Here is a 25,728-nt window from a genome sequence, read left to right on the forward strand (position 1 = left end):
TCCTTGTGCCCTCCATTGTCCCCTCGCTGTCCCCCCCATTGTCCCCTCACTCTCGCAGCGCTGTCACCTCTGCGTGTGGCTTTTATTGTGCCTCGGTGGCTTCACACGTGGCGGGGGCCGAGCCCCCCGGGGCCGATACCGGGACCGATACCGGGAATGATACCGAGACTGATACCGGGGCCGTTACCGGGACAGAACTCCCCGGGACTGATCCTGGGACTGAACCCCCCGGGGCCGTTCCCGGGGCCGATTCCCCTCGGGCTCAGTCCCGGGGCCATTACCGGGGCTGATTCCGGGACTAAGCCTGGGACCGATCCCGGAGCCAATCCCGGGACTGATTCTGGGACTGATACCGGGACCGATACCGGGACTGATACCGAGACTGAACCCCTTGGGGCTGATCCCGGGGCCATTCCCGGTGCCAGTCCCAGGACTGAACTCCCCGGGGCCGTTCCCGGGGCTGATTTCCCCCGGGCCCAATCCCGGGGCCGTCCCCAGCACCGACCCCTCCCCGTGTCCGGTCCCGGGATCGGTCCCTGCCCTGGGGCCAATTCCCGGTGCTGCCCGTGCCCAGGAGCGATCCCGGTGCCGGTTCCCCGGTTCCAGCCCCGGTTTTGGCTCGGCGGGACACGGTGATCTCGGTCCCGGTTCCCCCAAGGAGCGATCCCGGTGCCGGCCCCGGTTTTGGCTCGGCGGGACACGGTGATCCCGGTGCCGGTTCCCCGGTTCCAGCCCCGGTTTTGGCTCGGCGGGACACGGTGATCCCGGTCCCGCTTCCCCCGGTGGCAGCCCAGGTCCCGGCGGTGCTGCCGGTGTCGGTATCGGTTCCCCCGGTCCCGGCCCCGGCGGTGCTGCCGGTGTCAGCCCCGGTCCCCCCCGGTTCCCCCGGTATCGGTTCCCCCGGTGCAGCCCCGGCGGGGCGCGGCGGTGCTGCCGGCGGTGTCAGCGGTGTCGCGGTGCAAGCGGCGGCGGCGCCCGCGGCTACTGCGAGTTGTAGAGGCCGTCGCAGCCGTCGAGGCCGAGCAGCTCGGGGCCGCCGCAGTACTTGGGGTCGTAGACCTGGCGCGGCAGCCCGTACACCGTCATGCCGGTCTGCGACGCGCCCTTGTTGCTGCCCATCTGCAGCCCGATGGTCATGGTGTCGCAGTGCTCCATGCCCAGCGCCGGCTCGAAGATCTGCCGCTTGGTGCCCGGCGCCGTCATCCCCGCCTGGCACCGGGAGCGGGGTCAGCGGGTGAGTGGGGGTCCCGCGGTGCTGCCCGCGGGGTGTTTGTCCCCTCATTGTGCCCTCATTGTCCCACTCTGTCCCCTCCTCTCTCTCCCCTCGTGTCCCTCTCTGTCCCCTTTCCATCCCCTCTCCTTCCCTCTCCCATTTCCTCTCCTCATTCTCCTCTCTTCGTCCCGCTTTGTCCCCTCTCGGTCCCTTTTCCATCCCCTTATTGTCCCCTGATTGTCCTCTCTCCGTCCCCTCATTTTCCTCTAATTGTCCCCTCATTGTCCCCTCTCTGTTCCCTCCTCTCTGTCCCCTCTCCGTTCCCTCTCTGTCCCCTCATTTCCCCCCAACTGTCCCCTCATTCTCCTCTCTGCACCCCCCCTTTGTCCCCTCTCTGTCCCTTCCTCTCTGTCCCCTCCTTGTCCCCTTTTCCGTCCCTCATTGTCCCCTTTCTGTCCCCTCCTTGTCCTATCTCATTGTCCCCTTTCTGTCCCCTCATTGTCCCCTCATGCTCCTCTCTCCACCCCCTCTTTGTCCCCCTCATTGCCCCTTCTCTGTCCCCTTTTCCATCCCTCATTGTCCCTTTTCCATCCCCCTCTGTCCCCTCTCTGTCCCCCTTGTCCTTTCCGGGCCGTTTGTCCCCCTCATCCGCGACATCGAAGTCCCCATGTGCCATCCCTGCTCGTGTCCCTGTGTCCCGCCATGGGGTGGCAGTGTCCCCATGTCCTCGTGTCACCTCTGGGTGGCAATGTCCACACGGTGGCAGTGTCCCCATGTGTCCCCAAGGTGTCCCCAAGGTGTCCCTGTCCCCATGGTGTCCCCACCTGGCTGGCGCCCTTGTTGGTGCCCATCTGCAGGCTGATGGTGGCCTGGTCCAGGGGTTGGTCTGTGCCCAGTTTGGGGTCGTACAGGTGTCCCTGTGTCCCCTGTGTCCCCATGTCCCTGTGTCCCCATGTCCCTGTGTCCCCATGTCCCTGTGTCCCTCCCATGGAGGCAGTGTCCCCAATAGGGTGGCAGTGTCCCCGTGGTGTCCCTGTCCCCACCTGGCTGGCGCCCTTGTTGGTGCCCATCTGCAGGCTGATGGTGGCCTGGTCCAGGGGCTGGTCCGTGCCCAGTTTGGGGTCGTACAGGTGTCCCTGTGTCCCCCTGTGTCCCCATGTCCCTGTGTCCCTCCCATGGTGGCGGTGTCCCCCATAGGGTGGCAGTGTCCCCATGGTGTCCCCGGGTGTCCCTGTCCCCACCTGGCTGGCGCCCTTGTTGGTGCCCATCTGCAGGCTGATGGTGGCCTGGTCCAGGGGTTGGTCTGTGCCCAGTTTGGGGTCGTACAGGTGTCCCTGTGTCCCTGTGTCCCTGTGTCCCTCCCATGGTGGCAGTGTCCCCAATAGGGTGGCAGTGTCCCCATGTCCCCCATAGGGTGGCAGTGTCCCCACCTGGCTGGCGCCCTTGTTGGTGCCCATCTGCAGGCTGATGGTGGCCTGGTCCAGGGGTTGGTCCGTGCCCAGTTTGGGGTCGTACAGGTGTCCCTGTGTCCCCGTGTCCCCCATGGTGGCAGTGTCCCCAATAGGGTGGCAGTGTCCCTGTGTCCCCAATAGGGTGTCCCTGTCCCCACCTGGCTGGCGCCCTTGTTGGTGCCCATCTGCAGGTTGATGGTGGCCTGGTCCAGGGGTTGGTCTGTGCCCAGTTTGGGGTTGTACAGGTGTCCCTGTGTCCCCATGTCCCTGTGTCCCCTGTGTCCCCTGTGTCCCCATGTGTCCCTGTGTCCCTCCCATGGAGGCAGTGTCCCCAATAAGGTGGCAGTGTCCCCGTGGTGTCCCTGTCCCCACCTGGCTGGCGCCCTTGTTGGTGCCCATCTGCAGGCTGATGGTGGCCTGGTCCAGGGGCTGGTCCGTGCCCAGTTTGGGGTCGTACAGGTGCCGCCGTGTCCCGTACGCCGTCATGCCCTGCTGGCTGGCGAACTTGTTGGTGCCCATCTGTGGGGACAGTGACAGCCAGGGGGTCACAGCTGTCCCAGGCCACCCCCAATGCCCCCCGGATGTCCCCCCAGGTGTCCCCGGTGTCACCTGGAGCCCGATGATGTTCCTGCCCTCGCGCAGCTTCTCGGGCTGGAAGCGCCGCTGCTGCTTCTCGGCGTATTTCACCCCCAGCCCCACGTTGTTCCCCTTTGTCTTGGCCTGCAGGGGACACGGGGGGTTGGGGGGCTTATGGGGACCCCCAGACCCCAAATACCTGCCCCAAACACCAAACACCTGCCCCAGACCCCAAATACCTGCCCCAGATCCCAAATTCCTGCCCCAAACCCCAGACACCTTCTCCAGATCCCAAATACCTGCCCCAGACCCCAAATACCTTCCTCAAACCCCAAATACCTGCCCCAGACCCCAAATATCCTCCTCAAACCCCAAATACCTGCCCCAGACCCCAAATATCCTCCTGAGACCCCAAATACCCTCCCTGGATCCCAAAAATCCTCTCTTGACCCCAAATAACTGCCCCAAACCCCAAATACCTGCCCCAGACCCCAGATATTGTCCTCAGACCCCAAATACCCTCACCAGACCCCAAATCCCCCCTCTGGATCCCCCCCCAGCGTTTGCCCAGTGCCCTCCAAGGGGCCACAAGGACCCTCAGGAGCCCCCCAGGACCCCCCAGAACCCCCCAGGATCTCACCTGGCTGGCGAGGGCGATGAGCGTGGACTGCACCTGGGTGTGGTTGGTGTTCTCAAAGAGGTCGTTGGCCTCGAAGATGTCGTGGGGCTTCACCCCATAGCGCGTGATGGCCCGCAGGAAGTTCCCGATGTTCTCCAGCTGCTCGCGGAGGGCATTTGGGGTCGGGGTTGGGGTCAGGAGCCCACCCAGACCCCCGGGTTTGGGGTCTGAACCTCCCCAGACCCGCCCCAAATTTTGGGGACCCTGTCCCATATCCCAATTTTGGGGTTTCCCCTCACCTTGTGCCAGTTCTGGACGGGTTCGTTCACCTTGGGCACCGAGCCCGGCTGCAGCTTGTTAATGAGCCTGGGGGGGGACAGGTGAGGTCACACAGGTGGCGTCACACAGGTGAGACAGCACTGGGGCGGGGTCACCCCTGGATGATCCCAAAATCCACCCCGGGATGACCCCACAGCACAGGTGGGGTCACACAGGTGGGCTGACCCCGGGATGACCCCAGAGTCCAGTCAGGATTGAGGTCACACAGGTGGGGTCAGCACAGGTGGGGTGACCGCAGGATCAAGGGTCAGGGGTCAGCCCAGGTGAGGGGTGGGTTAAAATTCCTGGAGGATCCTCCTGAGCTGGGTCTGGGGGCGCAGGGAGGGGACAAAGTGGGGGTCTCGAGGGTCCCAGGGGGGTTCTGGGGGTCCCGGGGGTGTCCCAGGGGTCTCAGGGGGGTCCCGGGGGTCCCCGTGCCGTACTCGCAGAGGATGACGCCGTCCTTGAGCCCGTCCATGAAGTTGTCCCCGATCCGGCGCCCCGTGGTGCCCTCGATCCACACGCGGAGCTCCCGCTCGTGCTGCGGGTCGTACTTCTGAGCCAGCTGGGGGACAGGACGGGGGACAGTCAGGGGACACCACGGGGACAGCGCCAGGGAGACGTGGGGACAATGTCAGGGGACGTGGGGGGACAGTGTCCACCGCCAGGGGACGGGGGGACAGCGCCAGGGGCTGGGGGAGCACGGGGGCACCGCTGGGAGGACATGGGGACACTTCCAGGGGACATCGCTGGGGGACACGGTGGCACGGAGAATGTGGGGGACACCCTCATGGAGATGGGGGGACAATCTCAGGAGGCCAGGGAGGATTTGGGGACATGGGGGACAGTGTCAGAAAGCCATGGAAGATTTGGGGACAGCGGGAGGGGGACGGGGAGGATTTGGGGACAATCTCAGGAGTCCGCGGATGATTTGGGGACACCGCGGGGACCCTGACCGGGGATGCGGTGCCACCCACAGGGGGACACCACAAAGCGCGGGGGGGACACTTTGGGGACACCCTCGGGGCAGAGGCGGCACGGGGATCCCCGCTGGCCCCGTTTCCCGTTTCCCGTTCCCGTTCATCCCCGCTGGCCCCGCTCCCCCGTTCCCGCTGGACCCGCTCCCCCGTTCCCCCGTTCCCGGGAATGCCGGGGCTGCCGCCCCCCCCGCCGCCCCGTCCCGGCCCCCCCGGGAGCGGCGCAGACCGGGCCGCCCGAACCTTTGCCCATATATAGCCCCGGCCCGGGGCCGCCGCCGCCCGCCCGCCGCGCTCCGCCGCCTTATAAGGGCTCACGGCGGGGCCGGGGGGCGCCGGGGCCCCCCCCGCCCGCCGAGCCCCCCCCGTTAACCCTTCCCGGGCCGGGCCCCCCCCCCCCGCCGTGTCCCGGCTCCGCCGCCCCCCGCGCGCCGCGGGGCCGCCCGAACCGCCCCCGTTAACCCTTCCCGGGGCGGGCACCGGCGGGGGGCTCGGGGGGGTCCCGGGGCCCGCCCGCTCCGTTCCGGTGTCGCCCCCTCCCCTCCCCAGCCCCGCGGGGGGGTCCCGGTGTTGCCCCCCCCCGCTCGGTTCCCGTCACCTCCCGCCGGGACCGGGAGCTGCGGGGGCCCCCCCGCCCCACAAACCCCCGATCGCCGTTAACCCTGAGCGGCCCGGTGCCCGCCGGGACCCCCCGGTGCTCACGGGGCAGCCCCGGTGTCGCCCCCTCCCTTCCGTGACCCGCACCGGGTGCCCGGTGCCCGTCACCTCCCGTTTACCGGAGCCGCCGGGGGCTGCGGAGCTCCCAACGCCGCCGCCCCCGGGGAACCGGAGCCCAGTGCGACCCCCGGGGGGAACCCGCCGGTGCCGCCGCCCGGTGCCGGTGCCGCCGCTCGGTTCCGGTGCCCGGTGCCGGTGCCCGGTGCCCGTCCCTTCCCTCCCGGGGCAGCACCAGGGACAGCGCCGGGTCCCGCCCCCGCTCCCGTCGGGTCCCGCCGCGACCCCCGCCCGGCCCCGGTGCTGCCGCGCCCCCCGGGATGGGGGTGACACCTGCCCGGAGCCCCGGTTCGGTTCGCTCCGGTCCGGTTCGGTTCGGTTCCGTGCCGCTCACCTTGTTCTTCACCTCGGCCGAGAGCCCGTAGGCCGGGCCGCGGTTGAAGTGCGCGTTGGACATGGCGGGGGTCGCGGGGGTGGCGGTGGCGGCGCGGGGGTCGCGGCGGGCGGGTGGCGCCGGTTCGGGGCTGTCCCGGGCGGGTTCGGGGCTGTCCCGGCTGGGGTCGGTGCCCTCGGCTCGGCTCGGTGCCCTCGCTCGGTTCCTCCCGGTCCCGTCCCGGCGCGGCCGCCGCCACTTTTAAAAGTGGGCGGTGGGCGCGGAGCCCCCCCCGGGCCGGACCGGCCGCAGCCAATCCGCGCCCTCCGCCGCGCTGACGTCACGGCGGGGCGGGTGATGGCGTCATTTTTTCCACATTTACCGGGGGGATCCCGGAGGGGGGGGGGATCCCGGGGGGGGGGCAGGGGAATCCCGGACCGCCCCCCCCGCCCCAAATCCGCCCCTTTCCCCCCCGCACACCCCGGTCCCCCCCGGTACTCTCGGTGTCCCCCCCACAGCGGGGACCCTCTTTAGGACACCGGGGACCCCCCCGCGGTTCCGGGGACCCCCCCGGGGCACCGGGGGTCTCCTCCCCGCGCTCCCGGGACCCCCCCGGTACCGCGGGACCCCCCCAGGACAGCGCGGTTCGAGTCCCCCCCCTCCCGGTGCCGTCACCGGATCGGACTCCGCCGCCCCCCCGGGGGGGACACTGCTCGTCACGGGTGGGGAATGTCCCCCTCCCCCCCCCCCCCCTCCTGCCCCTCCCCCTCCCCGGGCCGTCCCCGCCCCCCCCCGGAGCTCCGGGACCCCCCCCGGTCCTGGGGGGACATCGGGACGCCCCCACCAGCCCCCCCAGGGATTTGGGGATCCCCTTCTCCCCCGCTGGGGCTGCCGGGGCCGCTCTGACGCCACTGTTCACCCCCCGTGACGTCACCGCCGATCCCCGTCCCTGAACTCATCCCGGGGTCCCGCTCTGACGTCACGGGGGAACCCCTCCGAGCCCCGCCCCTCGCTGCCTGCCAATCACAGCGCCCGCCGAGAAACGCCGCCCGGTGATTGGCTGCGCCCGGCAAGCCCCGCCCACTGACCAGGCTAAGATGGCGGCGCCCAACGGCGCGACCCGGCGTGGGGACAGCGGAGCCCGGCCGTGAGGGGACAGCGGCGACACCGGGACAGCGGCGACACCGGGACAGCGGCCACAGCGGCGACATGAGGCTGGGCTGGCTCCGCGCCCTGCCCCGCCGCCTCTGGGGCGGCCCCGCAGCGCCGGAGGTGAGGGGGACACCGGGAGGGACGGGGGTGGACACGGGGGAACACCGAGGGACAGGAGGGGACAGAGGGGGACAGGACGGGATGAGGGGGACACGGGAACAGTGGAGGGAGATGGCGGAGAGAGGAGGCATCGACGGGACAGAGGGGACGGGGGGGACAGACGGTTCGGGGGGCACCGGAGGGACCGGGGGGACACGGGGGGACAGTGGGGGGGACACGGGGACACATCTGTGGTGTGACCCCTCTTCCCCTTCCCCAGCTCTGCCGCAGTTTGTGCCAGCGCCCCGCGCGTGTCCCCACCGAGGGGAGCGACCCCAACGAGGGGACCCCGAAACCTCGCAGAGCCCCGAGCCCCGACCCCGCCGAGGGCGACGGCCCGAGGGGCGACACCTCGGGGGGCGACACCTCAGGGGGTGACACCTCGGCGGGTGCCGCCCCCAAGCCCCCCCTGCGCCGCCTCCTCCGCTCCCGCGGGTCGCACCACGAGCACACGCACACGGGTGACAGCGGTGACCCCGGCGGCACCGGCGGCCGCTCCGACCCCGGGGCCGCGTTCGAGGCGGCGCTGCGGGAGCTGTCCCGGGCCCCGCCGGGCCGCGGGGGCCGCCTGGCGCTGGTGGAGGCGGCGCTGGCGGCGCTGCCCGCGCTGGGCGCCGAGCGCAGCCTGGGCGCCTACAACGCCCTGCTCCGGCTGCTGCCCCGCGGGGCCTGGGTGCCCCGCGGCCCCGTGCAGAGGCTGCTGTTCCCGTTCCCGCGGCAGCAGGAGTGCGGGCTGCGCCTGCTCGAGCAGATGGAGCAGTACGGTGAGTGCTGGGGACACTGGGGGCAGCCAGGACAAGGAACAGCCCTGCCTGGGGACACAGGACAGTTGTGCGTGGGAACAAGGGGTGGCTCTGCTCTGTTGGGGCACGGGGGACACCTCGGCCACCCGTGCTGCTGGGTGTGCCGTGCTTGCTGTCCCCAGGTGTCCCCCCTGTTGTGTCCCTTGTGTTGTCTCTGCTTGCGCCTCACCGTGTCACTCCTGTCCCCTCGTGCACATCCTGTGGCCTTCCAGGTCCCTTGGTGCCTCCCTGTTTCACCTGTCCCTTCAATGTCCCCAGTGTCCCCAATCCCCCCAATGTTCCCAGGCTGTCTCTAGCCTGTCCCTAACCTGTCCCCAATGTCCCCAATGTCCCCAATGTCCCCAGGGGTGATGCCGACGCAGAGACGCGGTTCCTGCTGCTGTTACCCCAATGTGTCCCCAATATCCCCAGTCCCCTCAATGTGTCCCTGCTGTCCCCAGGCTGTCCCTAACCTGTCCCCAATGTGTCCCCAGGGGTGATGCCGGACGCAGAGACGCGGTTCCTGCTGCTGGGGGTGTTCGGGCCGCGCAGCCGGCCCATGCGGAAGCTGCAGCGGATGCAGTTCTGGCTGCCGCGCATGCGGCACCTGGACCCCCACCCGCAGCCCCCCCGGCCGCTGCCCCCCGGGCTGGAGGCTGCACGGCTGGGGCTGCAGCGCATGGCCTGCGACCCCGGGGCTGTCATCAGTGTCATACAGGTGACAGGGACATGGGGGGGACATAGGGACACAGGGGCTGCAGCGCATGGCCTGCGACCCCGGGGCTGTCATCACTGTCATACAGGTGACAGGGACATGGGGACATGGGGGGACACTGACCCTGGGGCTGCAGCGCATGGCCTGCGACCCCGGGGCCGTCATCACTGTCATACAGGTGACAGGGACATGGGGGGGACATAGGGACACAGGGGCTGCAGCGCATGGCCTGCGACCCCGGGGCCGTCATCAGTGTCATACAGGTGACAGGGACACGGGGGGACACAGGGGACACTGTCACCCTCATCCAGGTGGGGACACTGCGGGGACACAGCTGAGGTGTCAGAGGTGTCCCTGCAGTGACCCCTGTCCCTGTCCCTGTCCCTGTCCCACAGGCACCAGTGCCAGACTCGGGGGAGGATGAAGGCTCCGTCCAGCCCTTCATCATCAGTGAGTGCTGGGGATGTTGGGGTGCCCTGGAGGGGCTGGTTGGGGTTTGGGGTCCCTGGGGTGGGTTTGGGGTCCCTTGGGAGGGTTTTGGGGGTCCCTGTGTTTGGGGTTCCCTGAGGGTCTCTGTGAAGGGTTTGGGGTCAGCTGTCCCCAATGTCCCCAAGGTCTCCCCATGTCCCTCCCAATGTCCTCCATGTCCCCAATGTCCCCAGTGTTCCCATTGTCCCCAGGCTCACAGAGCCCCGACCAGCAGGAGCTCCTGGCCCAGCACGGTGTCCCCATTGTCCCCATTGTCCCCATTGTCCCCAATGTCCCCAATGTCCCCAGGCTGTCAGTCCCCAGACCAGCAGGAGCTCCTGGCCCTGCACGGTGTCCCCAATGTCCCCAATGTCCCCAATGTCCCCAATGTCCCCTGCTGTCCCCAGGCTGTCAGTCCCCAGACCAGCAGGAGCTCCTGGCCCTGCACGGCCCCGCCCGCCCGGTGTTCGTGGAGGGGCCGTTCCCGCTCTGGCTCCGCGGGACCCTCCTCAAATACTTCGTGCTAAGGGGGGACCCCCTGCCCCCCCACATCAGGGTCAGTCAGTCGGGGGTCCTGGGGGTTCCAGGGGGGGCATGGGGGGACTTTGGGGGGCCTGGGGCGTCCTGGGAGGGTCCTAGGGGGTCATAGGGGGGCCTGGAGGGGGTTATGGGGGGCCTAGAGGGGGTCATAAAGGGGTTATGGGGGGTCATGGGGGGTTCTGAGGGGGTCCTGGGGGTTCTGGGGGGGCCTGAGGGATCTTGGGGGATCCGGGGAGAAATCCTGTGGGGTCGTGAGGGGTCTTGGGGGTGCTGGGGGGATCATAGGGGGTCCTGGGGGGTCCTAAGGAGTCATGGGGGTGTCCTGGGAGGGCCTGGAGGGGTCATGGGGGTACCTTGGGGGCCCTGGGAGGGTCATGGGGGAATCCTGAGGGGTCCTGGGACCTCCCAGCCCCCCTCCCACCCCCCTTTTTTGCCCCCCAGGACCCCCCCCCGGACCCCGAGCGCAGCTTTTACTTCCCCCTGCACCTGGAGCTGGAGCTGGAGCGCGGCCCCTGGGACGACGACGACTTCCACGGCGTGGACAGAGGTGATTTGGGGAGGGGTCCGGGGGCGGCTCAGGGGCTCTCCCCGCGCCCCCCCTGACCCCGTGTGCCCCCCACCCCAGCGGAGGAGGGCCCGGTGCTGGCGCTGTGCATGGCCGGGGGGGCCCAGCGCCCGGCCCTGGCCCGCTGGATCGCGGCGCTGCAGGAGCGGAACCCGGCCCTGGCCAACACCCCGGTGATCTTCCGCCTGCAACCGGGGCTGGAAACGGGGGCTGAGCCCCCCCCGAGGGCGCGGCTGGGCCAGGGGAGCCCCCCGGGAACGGGGCTGGAGCCCCCCGAGGGGCGGGAGCCGCGGGGAGAGACCCCCGAAAAGAGTGGGGAATAAACGGGGTGTGTGATGGAGAGAGGGTGTCGTGATTTTGGGGGTCTGGGGGGAGTTGGGAGGGTTTTGGGGGGATTTTGGGGAGGTTTTGGGGAGGGTTGTGTGTTCCGTGTGGTCACGGGAGTGGATTTTGGGGGTCTGGAGGGGGTCTCAGGGGCTTTTGGGGGTGTTTTGGGGGATTTGGGGGGTGTGGGGGTGCTGGGTAAGGGTTTTCGGGGGGTCTCGGAGGGATTTGGGAGGATTTTTGGGGGGGTTGTGCACCCCACTTGGTCACAGGAGGGGATTTGGGGGTGCTGGGGAGGGTTTTGAGGGATTTTTGGGGGGATTTTCGGGGGGTTGTGTGCTCCTTGTGGTCACAAGAGGGGGTTTGAGGGGCCGGGGGTCGGGGATTTGGGGGTGCTCAGAGGTCGTTTCCCCTTCCCAGTGTCGCGCCCCCCAAACCCAGTGGGTTCTGGGTGAATCTGGGGGCACTAGGTGGTCCGCAGTGAGTCTGGGGGGTCCCCAGTAAGTTTGGAGGGGTCTTTTGGGGGGTCTCCATGGAGTTTGGGAGCCCCCAGTGAGTTTAGGGCTCTCTTCGGGGGTCCTCAGTGAATTTGTGGGGCACTTGGGGGGGTCCCTGGTGAGTTCTGGGGGTCGTTTGAGGGGTCCTCAGTAGGTTTGGGTGGTCCCCAATGCGTCTGGGGGGCCTCTTGGTGGGTTCCCGATGAATTTTGGGGGGTCCTTGGAGTGTCCCCAGTGACCCGCTGCGCTCCCTCAGCTGCGCCACCTCCACCCCTCGCACCCGGGGGTCCCGGGTCGGGCTCAGACCCCCCAGGACCCCTTTGGGGTCCCCCCTTTGGGGTCCCCCTTTTGGGGTCCCCCCTCTCCCTCAGCGCCCCCTCCCCAAAATCCGGGCGGGAGTTCAGGGCAGAGCGCGTTTGGCGCATGCGCACCCAGCGCCGCGACGCCGCCGCCGCGACATCATCACAACGCGACGTTATCGTGACGTCATCTCAGCGCGCCGCGGCATGAGCGCGGCCGAGCGCGGCCCCGGCGGGCCCGGGGCGGCTCCCGGGGGTCCCGGGGCGGCTCCCGGGGGTCCCGGGGCGGGCCCCGAGCCCGGCGGGGGCCGCAAAGCGCGGGGCCGGCCCCGCCTGACGGACACGGACCGCGCGCGGCGGCGGCTGGAGTCGCGCAAGAAGTACGACGTGCGGCGGGTGTACCTGGGCGAGGCGCACGGGCCCTGGGTGGAGCTGCGGCGCCGCAGCGGATGGAGCGACGCCAAGCTGGCGGCCTACCTGCTGGGGCTGGAGCGGGGCCAGCGCGCCGGGCGGCGCGGGTGAGCGGGGGAGCCGGGGGAACCGGGGGGAGCCGGGGGAGGGGGCGCTGAGAGTGTGGGGAGGGGTCCCGGAGGGGTTTGGGGGGGCGGGGGTCGCTGTCGGGGTCCCCCCAAGCGGGGCTGGGGGCGCGGAGCGGGCCCGGGGCTCGGCGGGAGCGGCGGGATCGGGCGGGAGCTGTCCGCGGTGCTGGAGCGGTGTTACCGGCCTTGATCCTGCTCCTCTTCCTCCTCTTCTTCCTCGTTCTCCTCCTCCTCAGCCTCTTCTTCCTCACTCTCCTCTTCCTCGTCCCCTCCCGTCTGTCCTGTCCCTCTTCCTCTCCCGCCTCTCCCTGCTCTTCCTCGCGCTCCTGGGGGATGAAGAACGGGAAGAGGAGGAGGAGGAGGAAGGCTGGGGGCATGAAGGCTGAGGGTGGAAGCGAGGGGCTGGATAAGGAGGAGAAAGGCGGTGGAAAGGAGAAGGGTTGGCCTGAGGAGGAGGAGGAGGAAGAGGAGGGCCAGGGATGAGGAGGAGGGCCGGGGAGGAGGAGGAGGGCCGGGGAGGAGGAGGAGGAGGGCCGGGGAGGAAGGCTGGGGGCCCTTCCCCTTTCTGCCATCCCCTCTCTCCCCACAGCAAACCCTGGGAGCAGCTCCCGAAAAAGCCCAAACGCAAAAAACGTGAGTGTTTGACTTTGGGGGGCTGTGCCTGACTCTGGGGGGCTGCCCCTCGCTCTGTGCTGCTGTGCCCCACTCTGGGTTCGCTGTGCCCCACTTTGGGGGCTCCATACCCCAATTTCGGGGGTCGCTCACCCCGTGCCCCCCTTAGGGCGCCGGCGGAACGTGAACTGCCTGCGGCACGCCGTGCTGTGGTACGAGGACCACGGACAGCGCTGCCCGTACGAGCCGCGGCTGGCGGAGCTGGAGCCGGCGCTGGGGCTGCTCACCACGGCCGTGTGGCAGTGCGAGCGCGGGCACCGCTACTTCCAGGACCTGCACCCGCCCCTGAGGCCCGAGAGCGGCTCCGAGGGCGAGGACGGTGAGGATTGGGGGGTCCTGGGGGGTTTGGGGGGTTTGGGGGGTCAGGGGATGTGTGGGGTTTGGGTTGGAGGGGTGGTTTGGGGTTTGGTTGGTGGGATGGTGGTGGGGTTTGGGGTGGGGGGTTTGGGTGTGGGTTGGGGGTTTGGGGTGTGTGGGGGTTTGGGTTGTGGTTGGGTTGGGGGTTTGGGAGATTAAGGGTGTTGGGTTTGGGGTTGGAGGGTTGGGGTCTGGGGAATGTGGGGTTTGGGGATTTGGGGTCTGGGGATGTGGGGTTTGGAATTAAGGGGTTGGGGTGTGGAGGGTTTGGGGTCTGGGGAATGTGGGTTTGGGGTTGGGGTCTGGGGAATGTGGGGTTATACATTTGGGAGATTTAGGGTGTTGGGTTTGGGGTGTGTGGGGTTTGGGGGATTTAGGGTCTAGGGGATGTGGGGGTCTGAGGTTTGGGAGATTAAGGGTGTGGGGTTTGGGGTTTGGGGTCTGGGGGATGTGGGGTCTGGGGTCTTGGGAGGTTGGGTGTGGGGTTTGGGGTTGGGAGGTTGGGGTGTCTGTGGGGTCTGGGGTTGGGTGGGGTCTGGGGGCTGTGTGGGGTTTGACTTGGGAGTGTGGAGTGGATTTGATGTGTGGGGTTGGGTGTTTGGGGTCTGGGGGGATTTGGTACTGGGGGTGGGTGGGTCTGGGTGACTTGGGCCACCCAAGCTCTCTGGGCGTTTGAGCTCTGGGGCGATTTGGTCTGGTCTGCCCCAGCTCTCTTGGGTTTATTGCAGCCATCCTGGGGGGGTGCAGACCCTCCCCCTGACCCCTGACTCTCCTCTTCCCCCCGCAGCCCCCGGCTCTTCCTCCTCCTCCTCCTCCTCCTCCTCGTGCAGCTCCTCGGGCTCTGAGGCCGCTCCAGCCCCGGGCGGGGGTCCCGCCGTGCCCCCCCCGCCCCCCCCCGGGGGTCCCGAGCCCCCCCCCGAGGCTCTGGAGGCCGTGCTGTGCCTGCCCCTCCCCATACTGAGGGGGGGTCCGGGACCCCCGCCCACCACGCTGCTGCTGCTGGGGGGGCTCGGGCTGGGGGGGGTCCTGGGGGGGCTCCAGGAGGGGGGGCTTGGCCTGGAGGGGCTCCAGCAGGGCCCGGGGGGGCTCCAGGTGCTGCTCCAGGGAGGGGGGGGCAGCGCCTTGGCCACGCCCCCCACACCTGAGGAAACACAACTGCCCCAGGGCAAGACAGGTGAGGGGCAAATGATGGGGCGGGGGCTCGGAATGGGGGGGTGGGGGAAGATTTTGGGTCAGGAATTGGGGGGTTTGGGTCAGGAATTGGGGATTGGGGTCAGGAATTGGGGATTGGGGAAGGTTTGGGGTCAGGAATGGGGAAATTTGGGGAATATTTGGGGTCAGGAACTGGGAGGTTTGGGTGAGGAATGAGGGTTTGGGTTGGGAATCGGGGATTGGCTCAGGAATGGGAGGTTTGGGCTCAGAATTGGGGCATTTGGGTTGGGAATTGGGGAAATTTGGAGTTGGGGATTTGGGGAAGATTTGGGGTCAGGAATGGGGTGTTTGGGTCGGGAATTGGGGTCAGGAATGAGAAAATTTGGGGAAGATTGTGGGTCAGGAATGGGGAATTTGGGGTCGTGAATGGGGGTTTGGGTCAGGAATGGGGGAAGATTTGGGGTCAGAATTGGGGCTCAGGGGGCTGGGGGTGGGTTGGGGGCTCAGAATGGGGCCGGGGTGGTTGGGGCTCAGAATTGGGGCTGGGGGTTGGGGGCTCAGAATTGGGGCTGGGGGTGGGTTGGGGGCTCAGAATCAGCTCGGGGCAGGATCTGGGGGGGGGGGCCCGGGGGTCTCACCAGCCCCACCAATGGCAGAGGAGGATGAGGAGGAGGAGGAGGAGCCACTGCTGAGGCTGAAGCAGGAGGAGCCGCCCCCCCCGCCCCCCCCTCCGGAGCCCCCCCGGGACCCCTCCCCAGCCGAGGAGCCCGAGGGTTCGGCGATCATCTACGAGATCCCCACGGAGCCGGAGAGGTGGGGGGCTGTGGGGGGCTTTGGGGGGTCCTGGGGGGTCTAGGGGGTCCCTGGGGGTCTTTGGGGATGCTTTGGGGGTCCCTGGGGTCATTTGGAGGGGGTTTCAGGGGGACATGGGGGCACTTTGGGGGGATTTAGGGGGCCCTGAGGGTCATTTGGGGTCCCTGGGGGGGGGGTTCATCCCCTTTGGGGATGCTTTGGGGGGGTTTAGGGGGTCTCTGGGGGGGTTCAGGGGGTCATTTGGGAGTCGTTTGGGGGGGTTTTGGGGTCCCTGGGGGTCCTTGGGGGGTTTGGGGCTCCAGGACTCTTTTATTTGGGGAGATTTGGGAGTTTTTTTGGGGAGGGGTTCAGGGGGCTCAGGTGAGCTGCTCTGCCACCTGTCCCACACCTGTTTTTTGGGGGGGGTCTCACAGCAGGCCCCGCAGGCCCCGGCGCAGCCGAAGGGGCCGAGCCCCCTCCCCAGAGCCCCCCGAGGACCCCCCCGAGGAGCCCCCCGGGCCCCTGAGCTGCCCCCACCCCACCTGTGGGCAGGTGTTCGGGACCCTCGGCAGCGTACAGGTACCTGGGGGGGGGGGAGGGGGAACACACCCAGACCCCCCCTCACCTGTCCCAGACCCCCCCTCACCTGTGTGAACCCCCCAGAGCCCCCTGCGCCAGGGGCAGCGCCGGCCCCGTGCCCAGGTGTGCCCCCAGCCCGGCTGTGGGAGGAGCTCCCACCTGGCCCAGCACCTGCGGCGCCACGCGGCCGAGAGCCACGCAGGTGAGACCCCCACACCCACGGGTGGGCTGTGCCCCCCACCCAGGTGTGCTGTGCCCCCCAAATCCCCTTCACCCCCACATCGGGGGGTGTTACCTGCTGCCCCCCCCATTGCCCCCCACCCAGGTGTGCGGGAGTTCACCTGCGCCACCTGTGCCAAGTCCTTCAAGCGCAGGAACCACCTGGAGGTGCACAGGAGGACGCACACGGGGGAGAGACCCCTGCAGTGAGTGAGGGGTGGGGAGGGGTCCCGGGGCTCACCTGTTCCCCCCCCCAGGTGTGTGGGGAGGGGTCCCAGACTCACCTGGCCCCCCCTGCCCCCCCCCAGGTGTGAGGTGTGCGGGTTCCGCTGCCGCCAGCGCGCCTCCCTCACCTGGCACATGCGGAGACACGGGGGGCTGCAGGGGCACCCCGAGCCCCGCGGCACATAGGGACCCCCCCCGGGGCACCTGGGACCCCCCCGGAGTCACCTGGGACCCCCCCGGGGCACCTGGACTCACCTGGAACCCACCATGGACTCATCTGGGTCCCGCTTGGATTCACCTGGACTCACCTGGGACCCCCTGGACTCACTTAGGACTCCGCCCCCAGACTCACCTGGGCCCCCCCAGATTCACCTGTCCCCCCCCCCCCCCCCCCAGGTGCCCTCCCAGGTGCTCCCTGTCTCCCACTCCCTCACCTTTCATTTATTTATTTATTTATTTATTTATTTATTTATTTATTTATTTATTTATTTATTTCCTTATTGTCACTTGTCGTCCCCCCCCGGGGACACCTGGGGGTTTTGGGGAGGGGGTCTGGGGGGGGGGCACAGACCCCTCCCCAGCCCCCACGGGAATCCCCCCAGCCCCCTCCCCATTAAAATCGGGAATTTTCGTGATGGTTCATTTTTTGGGGAGGGGGGCTAGGGGGGGTCTGCGTGGGCTCTGGGGGTCCCGGAGGGTTCGGGGGGACTCGGGGGGTTTGGGGGGGGGTCCCGGAGGGTTCGAGGGCTCCCTCGGCGTTGCCCCCTCCCCATTTCGGGGTCTCCGCCCCTCGCGGAGCGCTCGCTCTCGGCGCTGTCTCCGGTGCTGAAGCGGCGCCCGCGGCCTTCATCGCCCTCCTCCTCCTCCTCCTCCTTCCCGTCCCTCCTCCTCCTCTTCCTCCCCCCACCCTTCCTGCGTTCTCCGCTCCGCTCCTTCCTCCTCCTCCTCCTCCTCCTCCTCCATTCCCTCTTTCTTCCTCCTCTCCCTCCCTCCCTCCCCGTCCTTCCTCCTCCTCCTCCTCCCGTGGGCGGGGCCTGGGGGGTCTCGGGGGGCTTCTTGTCCTGGGGGGGGGCGGACTCACCCAACCCACCTCTTTTTTTGGTGGGGGACGGACTGATCCATCTCTTTTAGGAGAGGGGGGACGACGGTAGGACCCACCTTTGGGGGGGTGGGCGCGGATGGAACCACCTTTTGGGGGGGGGGCGGGCTGACCCACCTTTTGAGGGGGGGGGGACGGTCGGACCCACCTTTTTGGGAGGGGGGGACGCGGGCTGAACCATCTCGGTAGAGAGGGGTGTGGTGTTGGGGGGGGGCGGTTTTTGGGGGGCCCCGCCCCGCGCCCGCCCAAGGACGTTTAAAGGACCGAGCCGGGGCCGCCGCTCGCAGCGCCCGGAGCCGCCGCGACCCCCGGAGCCCCCCCCGGCCTCCCCCCGGGCCCCCCGAGCCCTCGGGGCCGTGCGGGGCCCCCCCCCCGCCCGGTGACACGATGGTGACGGTAAGAACGGGCTGGGGGTGGGGGGGATTTGGGGAGGGGGATTGCGGGGATCCCCCCCCCCCATTTCCCATCCATCCCTCCCATCCCATCCCATCCCCCTCCCGTGCTGCCCCCACCCCCCCCCCCTCCCCGTGAGGTGTCGCACGCTCGTTGGGGACACGGCGTCACTCGCGGGTGGCACCTGCGGGGACACGCCGGGCGAGGGAGGGGCGCGGACCCCTCCCCAAACCGCGCCCGTTTTGGGGCGGGGGGCACACGCGTGTCGCTGTCCCCGCGTGCCGCCGTCCCCGCGCCCCCCGGGCCGTGGCTGGTGGCCCCGGGTGTCCCCATCGCCCGGTGACAAAGGGCCATTGTCACACTGTCACCCACCCCGCGCTAATGGGGAGGGGGGGAAGGGGCGGGGGCGCTGCCGCACAATGGGGGGATTGTCCCCGTCCCCCCCCCGTGGCCCCACCCGGGTGTCACTGTCACTGTCCCCCCCATCCCCATGGCCCCACCCGGGTGTCACTGTCCCCCGTGCCGTGTCCCCGCCTCCTCCCGCTGTCCCCTCCCCGTCCCCACCATCCCGCTGTCCCCTGGCCCTGTCCCCTCCTCCCCGTGCCCACCATCCGTGTCCCCGTCCCCGCAGCGCTGTCCCCACCATCCCGCAGTGTCCCTGTCCCTTCACCGTGGCCATGCCCGCGCTGTCCCTGTCCCCTCCCTGTGACACCCCAGTCCCCCCAGCAGATCCTGAGCACGGTGGAGGCGCAGGCACCCAGCGCTGTGGGGCCCTGTCCCTGTCCCTGTCCCTGTCCCCTGGCCATCCCCACCCTGTCCCTGTGCCCCAGCAGATCCTGAGCACCGTGGAGGTGCAGGCTTCCAGCACCGCGGGGCCCTGTCCCTGTCCATGCCTGCACTGTCCCCTGTCCCTGTCCCCTGGCCATGCCCACACTGTCCCTGTCCCTGTCCCTGTCCCCTGGCTGTCCCTGTCCCCTGGCTGTCCCTGTCCCCGCAGATCCTCAGCACGGTGGAGGCGCAGGCACCCAGTGCTGCGGGGCCCTGTCCCTGTCCCCTGGCCATGCCCACACTGTCCCCTGGTTGTCCCTGTCCCCCTGTCACATCCCCTGTACCCCGCAGATCCTCAGCACGGTGGAGGTGCAGGCACCCAGGGCTGCGGGGCCCTGTCCCTGTCCCTGTCCCTGTCCATGCCTGCACTGTCCCTGTCCCTGTCCCTGTCCCTGTCCCCTGGCCATCCCCACCCTGTCCCTGTCGCCTGGCTGTCCCTGTGCCCCAGCAGATCCTGAGCACCGTGGAGGTGCAGGCTTCCAGCACCGCGGGGCCCTGTCCCTGTCCATGCCTGCACTGTCCCCTGTCCCTGTCCCCTGGCCATGCCCACACTGTCCCTGTCCCTGCCTGCACTGTCCCTGTCCCTGTCCCTGTCCCTGTCCCTGTCCCTGTCACACCCCTGTCCCCCGCAGATCCTCAGCACGGTGGAGGCGCAGGCTCCCAGCGCCGCGGGGCCCTCGGGCTGCGGCCCCGTGCCCGTGCCCGTGCCCGTGGTGGCCGTGCCGGGCCCGGGGGTGGCGGCGGCGCTGCCCAACGGGGCCCCGCCGGGTCCCCCGCCCGTGGCCGACGACAGCAAAACGAACCTGATCGTGAATTACCTGCCGCAGTCCATGAGCCAGGAGGAGCTGAGGAGCCTCTTCGGCAGCCTCGGCGACATCGAGTCCTGCAAGCTCGTCCGGGACAAGGTCACCGGTACGGGCGGGGACACGGGGACAGGGCATGGGGACAGGGTCAGGGGGACACGGGGACATGGGGCTGGACAGGGGCAGGGGGACACGGGGACATGCGGGACAGGGCATGGGGACATGGGGACACGGGGACACGGGGCAGGGCAGGGACAGGGCACAGGGACACGGGGACAGGCATGGGGACACGGGGACATGGGACATGGGGCGGGACAGGGCAGGGGGACATGGGACATGGGGGACAGGGACAGGGCATGGGGACAGGGTCAGGGGGACACGGGGACAGGGCATGGGGAGACAGGAACGTGAGATGGGGGAGATGGGACACGGTGACATGGGAAGGGAGAGGGAACACAGGGACCTGTGGGGACAGGGACAGACAGTGACCATGGGAGCAGGGACAATTCAGTGTCCCTCCCCTGTCCCCATGACCCCACACTGTCACCATGACCCCAGTGTCCCTGTTCCCCCGGTGTCCCTGTCCCCCCACGTTTGACCCCGAGTGCCACGTCCATGGGGACACAGGGAGACAGCGAGGCTGGCAGGGTGGACATGGGCACAGGGCTGGGGGTGGCTCTGGGGGCACAGGGGACAGTGCCACCCCGGTGACGGTGACACGGTGGCACGGTGTCCCAGGGCAAAGCCTGGGCTATGGCTTCGTCAACTACGTGGAGGCCGGCGACGCCGACCGGGCCATCGGGGCCCTCAACGGGCTCAAGCTGCAGACCAAGACCATCAAGGTGACACGGGGGGCACCTGGGGGGCTTTGGGAGTGGGGGAGGCACCTGTGAGGCGCTCTGTGGTGGGTGGGACACCCAAGGGTCCCTCTGTGGTGGAAGTGGCACCCATGGGTCCCGCCTGGGCGGGCCCTGCCCCTGTGCCCGGGGTGCCCAGGGCTCACCTGTCCCCACAGGTGTCCTACGCCCGGCCCAGCTCGGCGTCCATCCGCGACGCCAACCTGTACGTGAGCGGGCTGCCCAAGGCCATGGGGCAGAAGGAGATGGAGCAGCTCTTCTCGCAGTACGGCCGCATCATCACCTCCCGCATCCTCGTGGACCAGGTCACCGGTGAGGCCGGGGGGGCTCGGGGCGCACCTGGGAGGGGGCACAGCCCTGGGGTGGGGGTCCTGGGGGTCCTGGGGGAGGTGGGACATCCCTGGGAGGGGGCACAGCCCTGGGGTGGGGGTCCTGGGGGTCCTGGGGGAGGTGGGACATCCCTGGGAGGGGGCACAGCCCTGGGATGGGGGGCTGTTCTAGGGGTCCTGGGGGTCTTGGGGGTCCTGGGGCAGGTGGAACACTCCTGAGGGGTGGGACAGCCCTGGGATGGGGGGTTCTGGGGGTCCTGGGGGAGGTGGAACACTCCTGAGGGGTGGGACAGCCCTGGGATGGGGGGTCCTGGGGGTCCTGGGGCAGGTGGGACACTCCTGGGGGGTTCTGGGGGGTGGGACATCTCTGAGGTGGGGGGTCCTGGGGGATTTTGGGGGATTTTGTGGGGTGGGGCATCCCTGAGAATGGAAATCCTGGGACATTTTGGGGGGTTTTGGGGGTTCTGGAGAGGTGTGACTCTCCTAGTGGGGGTTACCCAGTGATCCTTATAGGGTCTGTGGGTGGGCGAGGCAGGAAGGGGATTTTGGGGGGTTCTGTGGGGTTTTGAGGGATTCTGGGGTGTTCTGGGTGTTTCTGGGAGGGTTGAGGGATTCTATGGGATTTTCGGGGATTCTGGGGGGTTCTGTGGGGTTTTGGGGGGGGGTTCTGTGGGCTTTTGGGGGGTTCTGTAGGATTCTGTGGGATTTTGAGGGGTTCTGTGGGATTTTCGGGGGTTCTGGGGGGTTCTGTGGGGTTTTGGGGGGTTCTGGGGGGTTCTGTGGGGTTTTGGAGGGCTCCTGGAGGATCCAGGGGGTTCCGAGGGGGCTGTCCGCGATCCCCCCGCATCACCTGCGCAGGTGTGTCGCGGGGCGTGGGCTTCATCCGCTTCGACAAGCGCGTGGAGGCGGAGGAGGCGGTGCGGGGGCTGCACGGGCAGAAGCCGCTGGGCGCGGCCGAGCCCATCACGGTCAAGTTCGCCAACAGCCCCGGGCAGAAATCGGGGGGGGCCCTGCTGAGCCTGTGCCCCGGGGCCCGGCGCTACGGGGCCCTGCACCCCCCCCCGCAGCGCTTCCGGTGAGCGGGGGGACCCCGGGATGGCGGGGGGGGACACCGGGAATGGGGGACACCCCGGGGCTGGGGGAGTGAGAAATCTCTGGGAATGGGGGGACACCCCCGGAATGGGGGTTCTGGGGGGCTGGGGGAGTGAGATATCTCTGGGAATGGGGGTCTTGGAGCGCTGGGAATGGGGGAACACGCCTGGAATTGGAGACACCCCCAGAATGGATTTCCAATGGCTGGAAATGGGGGGTAGCCCCAGGAATGGGGGTCCTGGGGGGCTGCGGGGGGTAAGATACCTCTGGGAACGGGGGCAGGGGTCTTGAGGGGGCTGAGAGGTCCCTGGCAATGGGGGTCCAGGGGGGCTGGGAATGGGGGGCACCCCTGGCAATGGGGGTCCTGGAGGGGTGGGACATCCCTGGGATTGGGGGTCCTGGGACAGTCTGAGGGGGTGGAACAGACACCCCAATGATCCTGGGGGGGCTCAGGGTGGGGGTCTCTGAGGGGTGGGACCCCCCTGTGGGCACAGAGCCCCCCCCCGCTGTCCCCCCTAACACCCCCTCACCCCCCAGCCTGGACAATTTGCTGAACGTGGCCTACGGGGTGAAGAGGTAACACAGCACCCCCAAACCCCCCCCAAACCCCCCCAAACCCACCCTGGGGACCCTCCCCGGCCCAGGAGGGACCCCCAGACCCCCATCTGACCCCGGGCCAGCCCGCTGTCGCTGCTGCCCAGGTTCTCCCCGCTGGCCATCGAGGCGGTGCCGGCGCTGGCCGGGGTGGGCCTGGGCACCCCCGGGCCGGGCTGGTGCATCTTCGTCTACAACCTGGCGCCCGAGGCGGACGAGAGCGTCCTGTGGCAGCTCTTCGGGCCCTTCGGCGCCGTCACCAACGTCAAGGTGATCCGCGACTTCGCCACCAACAAGTGCAAGGGCTTCGGCTTCGTCACCATGACCAACTACGAGGAGGCGGCCATGGCCATCGCCAGCCTCAACGGCTACCGCCTGGGCGAGCGCGTGCTCCAGGTGTCCTTCAAGACCACCAAGCAGCACAAGGCCTGAGGTTGGTGATCCCCATGCCCTGGGGGTGTGGGGAGCCTCCATTGTGAGCGCCATGGTGTAATTGGGGTGCTCCAGGTGTCCCTCAAGACCACCAAGCAGCACAAGGCCTGACGTTGGTGTGCTCCATGTCCATAGGGAGGTGTGGGGGTCTCCTGTGGGGGTGTGGGGACCCCCCCTGTGAGCGCTGTGGTGGAATTGGGATGGAGGGTTTGGGGATCACCTCTGTGGGAACCTTGGAGAAACCCAACTGGAGACTGTGGGGACCTTCAGGGTCCTTGGGGGTACACCATGGAGACCATGGAGAAACCCAACTGGAGACCTTGGGGACCTGCAGGGACCTGCAGGGACCCCCATGGGCACCATGGAAGAACTCAACTGGAGACCTCGGGGATCTTCAGGGACCTTGAGGGACCTTCAGGGACACCATGGACACCATGGAGATGGAGAGACCCACATGAAGACCTGGAGACCTCAGGGTCCCCCCCCATGGACACCATGGAGACCACAGAGAAACCCAACTGGAGACCTTGGAGACCTTCAGGGACCTCCATGAGCACCATGGAGGAACTCAGATGGAGACCTTGGGGACCTTGGGGACCTTCATGGACCTTGAGAGACCTTCAGGGACTCCCATGAGCACCATGGAGACCGTGGAGAAACCCAACTGGAGACCCTGGGGACCTTTGAGATCTTCAGGGACCTTCATGGACCCCCATGGACACCATGGAAAAACCCAACTGGAGACCCTGGGGACCTTCAGGGACCTTGAGAGACCTTCAGGGACCCCCATGAGCACCATGGAGACCATGGAGAAAACCACATGAAGACCTGGAGACCTCAGGGTCCCTCCCTGAGCACCATGGAGACCACAGAGAAACCCAGCTGGAGACCTTGGGGACCTTGAGGGACCTTCAGGGACACCCATGAGCATCAAACACCTCCTGGAGACCTCAGGGTCCCCCCCATGAGCAGCATGGAGACCACAGAGAAACCCAGTTCAGGTCCTGGGCAGGCCCTCCATGGACACCAAGGACATCCTGGGTCTCCAGGAGATGGAGAAACACACCTGGAGACCTTGGAGACCGTGGGGACCCCCCACCATGAGCGCCACAGACACCATGGAGACCCCCGAGCCCCCTCCATGGCCACTGAGGACAGCGTGGGGATTACACCTGACGCACAGCCCGGACACCTGGACACCCTCACCTGTCCCTGAGGCCTCCTCCAGGTGCTGCAGGGCACTGGGAGGGGCCCTGGAGACCCCCCCAGGACGCTGTGGACACACCTGGGACCCCCCCCGGGTACCCCAACCCCACCACTCCGGCGGTGGCCGGACCACCTGGAGCGGTGCCCCCCCCCCACCTGATCCAGGTGTGTCCAGGTGGGGGCTGTGCCCCCCCTTCCCTCCGCTCCAGGACTCCAGCAAGGGGAAGGGGAGGGGGCTCTGCTCGCTCTCTCCTCCTTTCCACGTCTTTCCTTCATTTTCTGGGGGAGGGGGAGGAATTTTTGGGGAGGAAGAACAAAAGTAAGGATTAATCAGGTGTTTAATCAGACCTGTTACCCGTTATCAGGTAAGGAGGAGCGTGACTGGCGCAGGGAGCGCTGGCCCAAATCCATCTATTTTTATAGCAGAATATTAAAAGATATCCCCCAAAATCCCCACAATCGCCTTTTCCAGAGGGGGTGAGAACCTGCTTTGTGCTCCCCGAGTTCCTTGGAAGCAGCTTGTGAACCCCAAGAGTGATCAAGGCAAGTTTTGGGGGGCCAGGGGCACTGAAATGCCAGGGATTGTGCTGGTACCCCCAAAACTGGGAGGGAGGGGATGTGTCGTGTCACACTTCCCCCCCCGCCTTCCCAAATTCTTCAAAATGGGCGATTTTTGCCCCAAATTACTCCACTTGCTGGAGTTTGGAGCCTCCTGTCCAAAAAACAAAAGGGCGGAACCCCACCTGAAAAGCCCCAATACTGAGTTCCCCCTTACTCCTTATCATTGTTATTATTCTTAATTATTCTTCTTATTAATTATTATTGATGTTATTATTATTATTATTATTGTTATTATTATTATTGCAATTCTTATTTATTTTCCCTTCGCCGTCGGGATAATTTCTCACTTTTCAGTGGTTTAGTTCCCATTTATTTCCTATTCTCCCCTGTTTTTTCCCTGATCCTGGCACTCCCCGGGACCCTCTTTTTTCTCCCCAGACCCTTCCCCAAACCCACCCCGGCTCCTGGTTTTTTTGTGTCGTGCCTGTGTGAAGCTTCTTGTAGTTTTAATTATTATTAATATAAATATTTAGGAGCGACCCCCGTGTCCAGATCCGCCATCACCACCCCCCCCACCCCCCAAACTCTGACCCCCCCATCCCCTTTTCCAGGGATCATCCAGCCCCGGAATTTGGGGAGGGGGGCCAGGGGACCCCCAATTCAGTAGCAATAAGGGGTCCCCACCTCAGCCCCGGCCCGTTTTTGGGGGGCCCAACGCGGGGACAAAATGTGCCCAGGGACCCCCCTGTGGCACTGCGGGACCCCTCGGAGGGGACCGGGACCCCCCGGCCCCCACCCCTGGACTCGACTCTTTGTATTTTTCATGGAAAAAAAATCAATAAAAAAATTTAAAAGGCAGAATTTGTGCGTGGTTTCGGCGGGAATGGACGGACGGCTGGGGGAGTGTCGGCCATTTCCCCTCGCGCTTCCCTCAGGTTTCCCCTCAGGTTTCCCTCACGTCTGCCACCATTTCCCCCTTTACTTTTCCTGCCTTTTTCCCCTCATGTTTCCCTCCATTTTCCCCTCAGGTTTCCCTCACATTTACTGCTCTTTTCCCCTCACGTTTGCCACCATTTCCCCCTCAGGTTTTCCTCCATTTTCCCCTCATGTTTCCCTCAATTTTCTCACACGTTTACTGCTCTTTTCCCCTCACGATTGCCACCATTTTCCCCTCACTTTTCCTGCTATTTCCCCTCTTGTTTCCCTCCATTTTCCCCTCAGGTTTCCCTCACGTTTGCCACTATTTTCCCCTCACAT

At 67.4% G+C, this 25,728-nt stretch overlaps 4 protein-coding genes across 7 annotated transcripts; 3 read left to right on the forward strand and 1 right to left on the reverse strand.

Moving 5' to 3' along the window:
- Positions 1-61: 61 nt before the first annotated feature.
- On the reverse strand, positions 62-6,537 carry CNN1 (calponin 1). The gene is made up of 7 exons (XM_064737317.1): positions 6,263-6,537; positions 4,621-4,742; positions 4,159-4,225; positions 3,881-4,018; positions 3,274-3,384; positions 3,037-3,183; positions 62-1,209 (listed from the first exon to the last, which is right to left on the reverse strand). The coding sequence occupies exons 1-7, from the start codon at positions 6,323-6,325 to the stop codon at positions 982-984; spliced, it is 876 nt and encodes a 291-aa protein (XP_064593387.1). The 5' UTR covers positions 6,326-6,537; the 3' UTR covers positions 62-981.
- Positions 6,538-7,098: 561 nt separating this feature from the next.
- On the forward strand, positions 7,099-10,962 carry ECSIT (ECSIT signaling integrator). Its single transcript, XM_064737334.1, has 7 exons — positions 7,099-7,513; positions 7,773-8,316; positions 8,829-9,052; positions 9,445-9,499; positions 9,925-10,073; positions 10,499-10,604; positions 10,683-10,962. Exons 1-7 carry the CDS (start codon positions 7,451-7,453, stop codon positions 10,943-10,945), a joined length of 1,404 nt encoding a protein of 467 aa, XP_064593404.1. The 5' UTR covers positions 7,099-7,450; the 3' UTR covers positions 10,946-10,962.
- A 987-nt stretch (positions 10,963-11,949) lies between these two features.
- ZNF653 (zinc finger protein 653) lies at positions 11,950-16,908 on the forward strand. The gene is made up of 9 exons (XM_064737260.1): positions 11,950-12,260; positions 12,871-12,914; positions 13,063-13,272; positions 14,098-14,484; positions 15,119-15,275; positions 15,692-15,833; positions 15,918-16,035; positions 16,159-16,258; positions 16,361-16,908. The coding sequence occupies exons 1-9, from the start codon at positions 11,950-11,952 to the stop codon at positions 16,461-16,463; spliced, it is 1,572 nt and encodes a 523-aa protein (XP_064593330.1). The 3' UTR covers positions 16,464-16,908.
- Positions 16,909-17,749: 841 nt separating this feature from the next.
- On the forward strand, positions 17,750-24,991 carry ELAVL3 (ELAV like RNA binding protein 3). 4 transcript variants are annotated; one of them, XM_064737303.1, is made up of 8 exons: positions 17,750-17,772; positions 19,230-19,509; positions 20,139-20,242; positions 20,416-20,569; positions 21,445-21,661; positions 22,216-22,254; positions 22,359-22,705; positions 23,039-24,991. In XM_064737303.1, exons 1-7 carry the CDS (start codon positions 17,764-17,766, stop codon positions 22,702-22,704), a joined length of 1,149 nt encoding a protein of 382 aa, XP_064593373.1. In that variant the 5' UTR covers positions 17,750-17,763; the 3' UTR covers position 22,705; positions 23,039-24,991. The 4 variants fall into 4 exon arrangements, with proteins under 4 accessions (XP_064593373.1, XP_064593374.1, XP_064593370.1 ...); XM_064737304.1 differs by having other exon boundaries at positions 22,380-22,705; XM_064737300.1 differs by lacking the exon at positions 17,750-17,772 and having other exon boundaries at positions 18,961-19,509.
- Positions 24,992-25,728: the final 737 nt, after the last annotated feature.

This window comes from Zonotrichia leucophrys, unplaced genomic scaffold, assembly GCF_028769735.1.
Source record: "Zonotrichia leucophrys gambelii isolate GWCS_2022_RI unplaced genomic scaffold, RI_Zleu_2.0 Scaffold_48_389894, whole genome shotgun sequence".
Taxonomy (NCBI): Eukaryota; Metazoa; Chordata; class Aves; order Passeriformes; family Passerellidae; genus Zonotrichia; species Zonotrichia leucophrys.

Coding starts and splice junctions, on each gene's coding strand:
- CNN1 (XM_064737317.1), bottom strand. CDS start 6,325: ATGTCCAACGCGCACTTCAACCGCGGCCCGGCCTACGGGCTCTCGGCC. Junction 3,385..3,880: donor TCATCGCCCTCGCCAGCCAG/GTGAGATCCTGG, acceptor TGTCCCCTGCAG/GCCAAGACAAAGGGGAACAA. Junction 1,210..3,036: donor CCAACAAGGGCGCCAGCCAG/GTGGGGACAGGG, acceptor TCCCGGTGCCAG/GCGGGGATGACGGCGCCGGG.
- ELAVL3 (XM_064737300.1), top strand. CDS start 19,140: ATGCCCACACTGTCCCTGTCCCTGCCTGCACTGTCCCTGTCCCTGTCC. Junction 19,510..20,138: donor CGTCCGGGACAAGGTCACCG/GTACGGGCGGGG, acceptor ACGGTGTCCCAG/GGCAAAGCCTGGGCTATGGC. Junction 21,662..22,215: donor CCCCCCCCGCAGCGCTTCCG/GTGAGCGGGGGG, acceptor CTCACCCCCCAG/CCTGGACAATTTGCTGAACG.
- ZNF653 (XM_064737260.1), top strand. CDS start 11,950: ATGAGCGCGGCCGAGCGCGGCCCCGGCGGGCCCGGGGCGGCTCCCGGG. Junction 12,261..12,870: donor CAGCGCGCCGGGCGGCGCGG/GTGAGCGGGGGA, acceptor CTCTCCCCACAG/CAAACCCTGGGAGCAGCTCC. Junction 16,036..16,158: donor CGCGGCCGAGAGCCACGCAG/GTGAGACCCCCA, acceptor CCCCCCACCCAG/GTGTGCGGGAGTTCACCTGC.
- ECSIT (XM_064737334.1), top strand. CDS start 7,451: ATGAGGCTGGGCTGGCTCCGCGCCCTGCCCCGCCGCCTCTGGGGCGGC. Junction 7,514..7,772: donor GCGGCCCCGCAGCGCCGGAG/GTGAGGGGGACA, acceptor CCCCTTCCCCAG/CTCTGCCGCAGTTTGTGCCA. Junction 8,317..8,828: donor CGAGCAGATGGAGCAGTACG/GTGAGTGCTGGG, acceptor ATGTGTCCCCAG/GGGTGATGCCGGACGCAGAG.